General features: G+C 35.4%; 1 protein-coding gene across 1 annotated transcript; it reads left to right on the forward strand.

Annotated features, from left to right (window-relative positions):
* Positions 1-393: 393 nt before the first annotated feature.
* On the forward strand, positions 394-6,067 carry LOC307001953 (legumain-like). Its single transcript, XM_079619053.1, has 11 exons — positions 394-423; positions 760-860; positions 969-1,066; positions 1,484-1,568; positions 1,693-1,763; positions 2,865-2,940; positions 3,613-3,675; positions 5,042-5,105; positions 5,222-5,340; positions 5,458-5,562; positions 5,714-6,067. Exons 2-11 carry the CDS (start codon positions 795-797, stop codon positions 5,753-5,755), a joined length of 789 nt encoding a protein of 262 aa, XP_079475179.1. The 5' UTR covers positions 394-423; positions 760-794; the 3' UTR covers positions 5,756-6,067.
* Positions 6,068-9,649: the final 3,582 nt, after the last annotated feature.

A 9,649-nucleotide genomic window follows, 5' to 3' on the forward strand; every position in this document is an offset into this window, starting at 1 on the left:
TTGTGATTATGTGGAATCAAATTGTGGCTGTTTGTATTTCCCCTTTCTGACAAAACGGACATTCAATGAATAATAATAATTCATAATTTAAAAAAGAGAAAAGCTGTGGAAGAGCTTCATATTTCCAATCTGATTACTTGTATGTAACTGTTAATGTAACAAGTGTCCCACCTTAAAAGTTTAAAACCAAATCAACTCAAAACTAGGTTTCACATGGTTCACAAAGTCACCAACTGCCATCAATTAAAGTGAATATGAAAATTATTGCAAAATATGAAATACACACTCCCACCAGCACAAACTCTCCGCCCATGAGTCTCGAATGAAAGGGATAAACTGCCTATATAAAGACAGAGGCTGTCTGACTAAAACCAGCAGAAATCAACAGGACAGGCACACAGGAACACCTGATACTCAACACAGGTATGATATGATCCAATCATCTACAGTTGCTAAAAGTGTTTAGTGATTTAGATTGTATTTAATTTTGTAGAAAACTGGGTAAAATAGAAACATTTTTGACCTGTATTTTAACATCGTGACGAGTGATTGACATTTCAGCACTTCATGAACAAAAAACCTGAACTCTTGTTATATCGTCCTAAACTTTATAAAATATTTTATACTTGTGTTCTTTTCTGTGTTTCTTAAAACGCATCATACATGTATGAGCCATTAAAAATTCATGTTAGCCAATTAAAAGCATTAGAACAATGTTCATTTAGTTTTAAATTGTTAGTATTATTATTATTATTTTAGATTCCAATAAACTTTGCTTGGAAAAGGCTTTTGAAATGTCTGGAAAAAAATGGATTCTCCTTGTCGCCGGTTCAAAGGGCTGGGAACATTACAAACACCAGGTTTGTGTGTGTGTTTTTTCATTATTTTTGAGATTCATTAAGGTGTGACATGCCTCAGTTTATAAATGAAGACAGTAACTGAACTCATCTTTATCATTTGCGTTTCAGGCCAACGTGTGCCTTCATTATCAGCTAATTAAGAGACATGGAATTCCTGATGATCAGATTGTGGTGATGATGTATGATGACATCGCTCACAGTAAAGAGTGAGTAATTTCCCAAAGCTTTTGAGTATCATGTGTTTCATAGTTGATCTCAATCTTCTGTGCTAAACATGATAATTAGTAGTGCGGGAACAACAGTGTAACGGAGCCGCATTTCTGGGGTTTATTAAAAGCAAAACAATAGCAAAATGGGAAAAAGATCAAAAATGCATGATAAAATAGCATTTGCAAGACTTTCCAAAAGAGGAAGAAAATAGAGAGATTGATTACGGAAGACAGAAGAGAGAAAGATGTCAAATCGACCATCATTATCTCAGACATGCAACACCCTCATAACAGCATTTGCTAGCAATCTTTGCTAGGTTTAATAATTCTAGAAGCACGTCATCACAGAAAAGTGTGGATAAGATTGTTGGAGCTGACTGCGTTTAACACTTAACTTTTCTTCACTGCCTGCAGAAACAAGGTTTCTAAAGGAGAAATTGTCAGTATAATTGATGGTTTAGACGTGTACTCGGGAGTTCCAAAGGACTACACTGGAAAGGTAATATTTGTTTTGTTTTGACATGGTAACATGTTTAGTTTTGTTTTGATGTTTTTATTCCATATCTGAGCACAATTATAACTTTTAACAATAATGATTAATTATGACAATTATGATCTTATAGGATGTAACCCCAGAGAACTTCCTGTCTGCTCTTCGAGGGGATACGAACACAAACAAAAAATTCATAGAAAGGTTAGTTTGTCTGTAAAGAAGAAACTTTCAATGATATCATTATGTCATGTTATTAATTATTAATACCTTCACTTTTGTGCAGTTAATTAAGGGCCAACCACTGAATGTGAGGAAGCAGCACGGGTGCTTAGAGTTGTAGCTTTGAATCTGAAATCACATAATATCTCTCTCTTTCTAATCCATATACGACCTTAAGTCATAGGGCTGAAGCCTTTCCCGGTTTCCTAGGCCAGAGTCAGGGGAAAGCACCCTGGACATATAGTAGCCAGTACAAAAAATGACAAAAGAAGTATGCCCCAATTTCACAGAACTCATAAAAGAGTTGGCAAAAACTCCCCAGATGACCGGCAAGATTCTGGCCGTGTCCGAAATCGCACACTCTCGAGTAGGTTTTCTTTTTTTGAGTAAGAATTTATTTCATGACCGCTAAAAAAGTATGTCCTATTTAGTATTAGTGTGTGTAGTATTAATGTAATCTGTACGTACTACATTCACCATGTTGTCATTATCATGTGACCAATCAGCTGTCGCTTCACAGGAGAGATTTATGAATGGCAGTGACGTGACACAACTGACGCTAGTGTGCCATGTGTTAAGGACAACATGGCAAATATGTGGAGAGTATACGATTTCGGACGCAGCCAATGTGTTCGTCAAAATACACAATTTTCTTTTAAATAGGCTATACACTGTAAAAAATGTGGCTGCGATTAGTTATAACAACTTAAAATTTGTTGAGATAACTTAAATATCCAACTTACCTAAACTAAAGTTAACTAAACTTAATATTTTAAGTCAAGCATGAACACATATTTTTTAAAGTTGAAACAATGTTGGATTTTAAGTTGTGATAAATAATCACAGCAATTTTTTTACAGTGGACCGCACCACCAACTGGTCAAAAAGCAGTTGTTTCACGTTATAAATAATTCTACATGTAGATTTTGGAATCCACGTTGCCTACAAATATCACCAGCGATGCTACAATGAAATAACTGTAACACATCTGCCGCTTCAGTGATTGGCCCTGTAATTGCTGCTTGCAGATAATGTGAATTTGCAGCTAAAATTAAGTACCATTATTATTTTAATTTAATGCAGTGGACCCAATGACAACATATACGTCTACATGACCGGTCTGGGAACAGAAGACGGGTTTCAGTTTCCTGATAAGGCAGTGAGTATAAAAAGATTCAAGAGATTATCAGAATGGACAAGATATACGGTATATTTATGATGATAAGCCAAAAATATTATGCTATAAAAATGCCAATTCTCTATCTCAAGAGTGTAGCAATGTATGAAGCTCACAGATCTCAAATAATTCACTTTTAAACCAAGCAGTTTTCTGTCGACTAACTTGAATATGAGCAGAATCTATGGGGAACATTTTCACCCTCATGCAAAACTCAGATTCCTATGGGAAAAAAATTATGCCCACAAAATTTCTCAGAAAAACAATAAATGGGACGGCATGTTAAGTAATCTTTTATCTGAACATGAAAAAATATAATAATAATACTAATATAGTAAAAAGCAAGACCTAGCATCACATTTATAAGTGTTTATGGATACACAATTGACAAAATGTACAACAATTTTATTTCATTTTTTCAATTTATTATTATTTATTTATTTGCTTTTAATGGTTGTCTCTTTTGTAAAAAGAATTGTAATTTTTTAAATCTCACAAATTACTTTATTTACCCAGTAGGAATTAATTTCAGGGGGAAAAAAACAATTAATTCAAGATTTTCCATGTAAATACACGGATAAGAACAGGAACTGTTGTGTTTAATCTGACAACTTGCAGACTTCTAGAACATTAATTCTGTATGTTTTATGACAGCTTTCTCCTAAAGATCTCATTGGAACAATCAAGAACATGCATACTGAAAACAAATTTTCAAAGGTATGTATTCAGTAATGTTTTTTACGTACTATAAACATGATTTTATTATAGTATGTATGTATATATAGTATGTATGTATGTATATATATATATATATATATATATATATATATATATATATATATATATACACACACACACACACAAATGTTTTTGAACAATAAGATGTTTAATGTTTTTTTTTTTTAAGTATCTTCTACTCACCAAAGCTGCATTTATAAAAAAAAAAAAACAAAAAAAAAAAAAACAGTAATACTGTGAAATATTATTACAATTTAAAACAGCTTCTTCTATGTGAATATATAGTAAAGTGTAATTTATTCCTGTGATCATTACTCCAGTCTTCAGTGTCACATGATCCTTCAGAAATCATTCCAATATGATTTGATGCTCAAGAAACATTTCTCATTATTATCAATGTTGAAAACAGTTATTTACATTTTTATTTCAGGATTATTTGTTGAATAGGAAGTTCAAAAGAACAGCATTTCTCTGAAATAGAAAGCTTTGTAACATTAAACACTACCGTTCACAAGTTTGGGGTCAATACAATTTTTTTGTAATAAAAGTAATTAATACTTTCATTCATAATGGAATAATTAAATTGATCAAAAGTTTTTTAATGTATAATGTTACAAAATATTTATATCTAATAAATGCTGTTATTTTTTTAACTTTCTATTCATCAAATAATTTTCTAAATTGATAATAATAATTAATGTTTTTTGAGCATCAAATCTGCATATTAGAATGATTTCTGAAGGATCATGTGACTGAAGACTGGAGTAATGAAGCTGAAAATTCATCTTTGATCACAGGAATAAATTACATCTTAAAATATATTAAAATAGAAAACAGTTATTTTAAATAGTCATAGAATGTTACAATATGACTTTTTTTATCAAACAAATGCGGCCTTGTTGAGCAGAAGAGGCTTCTTTTAAAACATTAAAAATATTACCGATCCAAAGCTTTTGAATGGCAGTAGAGAGAGAGAGAGAGAGAGAGAGAGAGAGAGAGAGAGAGAGAGAGAGAGAGAGAGAGAGAGAGAGAGAGAGAGAGAGAGAGAGAGATACATTTTATTTAAAAAATAGTTGTATGCCAAATGTGACGAATTTGATCCTCTTCCAACTTCCTTCCCAATCTTAAATTCAGACCTTGCGATTCTTTTTCCTACTCTTCTATTTCTAGCAGGTCCATCTAACCCCACAGTCACATTAGGCCTACTACTTTCACAACTGCTACTGCAACACTTTTGAAAGGGGCAACAACAACCTGTAGTGATATAAACCGCTTAAGTAAAGGGAATGAGTCGGCTGTATTTTTAAATATCTTACTATTTCCTCATCATGTGTATGTGCTGCAGATGGTGATATACATGGACAGCGATTACTCTGGATTGATGTTCGAAGGACTTACTGATGTAAATGGTAAGATGCTAAATGAAAACCACAACTAATGGTCCTGGCTTATTTGTAACCAGAGTCACACTAGCTTTTTATTTGAAAGTTGTGTGTATAACAATAATCCATTTTATGTCACCCAGTCTTCGCGTTGACTTCATGTCACAAATATATTGAAAACACTCCCGCTGATTACGATGCCCAGAGGAAAGTCTACCTCTCTGATTTATTCTCAAGTACTTGGTTGAGGCACCTTAACGACGTATGTATTTTCTGTCTGAACTTTAAACTGCAAATTGCATTGAAGGTCAACATTCTGATCTAATTACAGCCACAAAGTAAACATGACAAATGTGTGTATTCGTCTTTGTATTCACAGGTTGACTTTTCTAAAGACACATTCACTGAACTGGTAAATACTAAACAATCCAAATATCTTAAAGACAATCCTGATGAGGCCTGCCCCTGCAGGTTTGGGGACAAGGTATTAAAAACTCAAAAACTTTATACAATAAGAACTTAAGTTAATATTTTAATTATTTGAATATAACAGGATATGAACGTGTATATTCACAAGATCCAAGAATGTTGTACTTTTTTCTAAATTGGTTTCTGTTCATTTTTCTTTTCTTTAGAAAATCACTCAATGTCACCTCAGGGAATTTCTGCAAAAATGAACACCCAACAAGCTGTTCAAACCTTGTTCAAGAAAACATACAGCCGAGGCTCGTGCAAATGACCAGTAATTCTGAGGACCTTTTGTACTAGTTTCTTGTTTCAGACTTATAGCTTTATGATTAAAATTAAATAGATTGCAAAATAGCATACACTATCATTTAAAAGTTGCTGGTTTGGGGTTGATTTTTTCTTCTTCTTCTTATGTTCTTCTTTTTTTCTTATATTCTTATGTTCACCAGGGCTGCATTTGTTTGATCAAAAAAAGAGCCCTTAAAAGTAATATTATGAAATATTGTACCAAAAAAAACCAATAAAACTGGGAATAAGGTTAAAAATCCAGTGATTGTGTGTTATTTTATGTATGTGAATGGTTTTGACAGCTTCTCTAATTCTATATTGTCTTACGGTGCAAACGGCTAAAAGAAGGATGAAGACTTCACCTTCTAATTTGCTTATTTAAGTTTCACTCACTACAAACAGATGCAGAAAAATCATGCATGAAAATCACACAAAGTGCACACATGTAGACAGAAGTGATTTACTGGACTGGCCTGTACAAATTTCAGACCTGAACTTCACTGAACACATTTGGGATGGTCATTTATGGATTTGAAATTGATGGTGTTTAAAGGCTCACTTTTGCACAAGTGTGCTGTGACTTTAAATATACTGTATATTGACACATAATTTCTTGCTGACAGTGATTGTGTTGCTGTAATTACCTGTAGAACAGGTAATGTAATCACCATTAGAACTATAAATTCCTGGAAGATGCATGCTCTAAAAAACAACTTGATGGCATCATTTGTGTCTTTTACACCAGTGATAAACCACAAAGCAAAACTGATTTTGTCATAAATATATCCTAACGTATATAAACTATGAGATACATTACTTATCTCAAATATTATCCTTTAGAAGAGATACAATACTAGTCAAAAGTTTGATTGAATTTGTTGCTCATAATCCTCAAGACCTTTTGGCCTAAAAGGCTTATGCTTAAATCCTTGAAATTAGTTAGACAAATGAAATTTAAGAGCAGAGACAGATGCAATCATATCCATACAGGTGAATTAGAAGAAGTTTAAATATAAGCTAAGTAAGCTTTGGTTTTACTTTTCTTAAATGTAGGGAAAATAGCAATAATATAAAAATGAGTGATATTGCCCAAACAATAGCAACAATGACATCCGGTCAGCTGCTTTTCAAATGAGTGAATCCTGGTCTCGCAAACACATCCTTCATTGTCTGAAAAGACAAGAGGTCTTTTCACCCACTGGTGGCTTTAAGTCTGCCGAAACTGTCGATATTGCATCTTTGTGACTCCCCAAAGAGACATTACTCACACACAGAAGAAACCCTGTTTCAAATAAGATGAGTTATAATAATAAAGGTTGCTTCCCGAAAAACAGGGCGGGGACAGGATTCCCTCAAAAGACGGAACTTCCCTGTCTGCCCTCTCTCCCGCTCTCGTCTGCCCTTCATCCCTGCTTCGTCATGTGAAGTTTTCGGTGCTGAACTCCTCAGGAGTTTGCGTCTTCTATTATTTTATTTATCTTAGTCTTTGTTTTCTTTTTCAAATTCTCCTTTGTTCGCTTCCACCTAAGAGTGAAACGAACTTAGCCTGAATTATTCCTTCGGTAACATCACTTCCAAGAGACCTTCAAATCTCCCATAACCAGCACGCTCCGGAAACACGAGAGAACGCGCCCTTCTCCGAGGACACACGCACACGCGTTTCCTTTCCGAATCCCCGCCACACACAAACGAACTATGGAAGTATCACTTCAACGAGTTTTAATGTTTTAAGGTTTGATTCATTGTTGGCTCTCAAAAGGTCTGTGAATTTGCTACAGAGATAATTCTGTGATCTCTCTCTCTCTCACTCATTCTCTCTCTCACTCACTCTCTCTCTCTCTCTCTCTCTCTCTCTCTCACTCATTCTCTCTCTCACTCTCTCTCTCTCTCTCTCTCTCTCTCTCTCACACACACTCAAACCTACGCGTCCCTCCTACGAGTCATCCTAAATCGCTCTCATCCTCTCTCTCCCTTTCTCCCTCTCTCATCTGTTATCCGTTTTGTCTTGTATTGTTTAACTGTAAGTTATGTACATAGACATATAATCAGTGTATATTGTGTAGTCCGTATATTCTGTAGTTTTGCATTTATTAAAACCATTATACCCATGACTGTTTCTGTTTAAATGCTCGTAATTACAAAGTCAATGAGATATAGATCCAAGAGCTACCAGCTCTTATTATTTACTACGTTGAGTAGTTTTAATTTTATAAACACAGGAAAATTAAGGTTCACGGCCAGAAAGTTAATATTTCTTGGAGTTTATAAGAAGGGATAACTTTATTGAGAAATTGATGGGTTAATCTTATGGTCGTTTGCTGGACAAACACCGATTTGATAATTACATTAATTTCCCTTAAGGATTATCTCATAATCAATCTGAAATAAGATTATTGATATATGAATGAGGAATTATAATTCGTTGTGATTGATTATTCATATATTCATGTGACCGAGCGTTTAGACAGGGTTCGCCTAACACTTCAGAAATAAGAAAACAATAAACGATAACCGTTTGGAACTCTTCTCCACTTTATTATAACACAGATCACCAACTCCCAAAAGAAAACCCGCGACACTCCAGTACAAGCGCGCGCATGACCCATGCCAATCTACGGCAAGCCCCGAGGGGAAAAATACATACACACATATACTGTACAACGAGCGCCAGTACATCAAGAATTAGTGCATCATAACAGAGTCCAACAAAGTCTGTTACATACGTCCCCCCCTCACAAAATAAACGTCCCCGTTTATGTTTCAGAATAACAACATCAACCGTCAAAAACAATAAATAGCCGTGTACAATGAAACACAAAACAGAGTACATAGCACATTTTTTTTACTGCAACAAGCCTATTAATAGAACAGGTTTTTTTTTTGTTTTTTTTTTGACAGTTATAACAGGCTCTACAATAGAACAAATTCAAACTTGCACTCTTCCATACCCATAGGTATACAGGCACTTCAATATAAAACAAAATCCTTCAAATGGCCCGGAGGTCTATGAACTCTCCCAGTCCTACTCATGTTTCGCTCAGACCCCTTAACTGAATATGGTGAATCAGAAGAACCACTCATATCTTTCCGGGGAGAAACACATTCCTCTCCATCAGAATCTCCTGACTCCAGGGAAAGAGACTCAGGCTGTGAGTCCGGAGCATTGGACAATGTCTGGTTCTGTGACACAAGAGAAACAGGCAATGTGTAAGGCCGCACCCTATTGTAATGTACGACCTGCGCCCTCTCACCAGAGTCAAAAGGGTCTACAATACGGTAAGTCAGTCCCTGTTCCCCACATGAATCCATGACTTGAACTATTTTATACGGTCCCTTCCAATGGGGTGCCAGTTTCATGCGGCTCTCTACTGGGTTGTGGAGCCACACCATGGCACCTACATCATAGAGCTGGTGACGCAATCCAACATCATGGTACAGTTTTTGACGGTCGTGAGCTGCCTCACTGTGCATCCGTGCACTGCTAAAGGCAGAGTTCAGTTTTGTCAGCAATTTCGAAACAAACTCAGCATGTGATGGTGACATCTGAGAGACAAGAGCACGGGTGGGTAACAGTAAATCAGCAGGGACCCGTGCTTCCCGACCGTGGGTCAAGAAGTAAGGTGTAAAACGAGTGCTGGAGTGAGTCGTTGTGTTGTAAGCAAAAGCCACATGCTTCACATAATCGTCCCATTCCCCTCTATATGTCAAAAGAGTCTTAGCCAGTTGATCAATCAGGGTCCGATTAAATCTTTCAACCATACCGTCCGACTGTGGATGGTAGGGAGTGGTGCGTGTCTTTTTAATGCCCAGCAGAT

This window comes from Phoxinus phoxinus (genome assembly GCF_949152265.1).
Source record: "Phoxinus phoxinus genome assembly, chromosome: 7".
Taxonomy (NCBI): domain Eukaryota; kingdom Metazoa; phylum Chordata; class Actinopteri; order Cypriniformes; family Leuciscidae; genus Phoxinus; species Phoxinus phoxinus.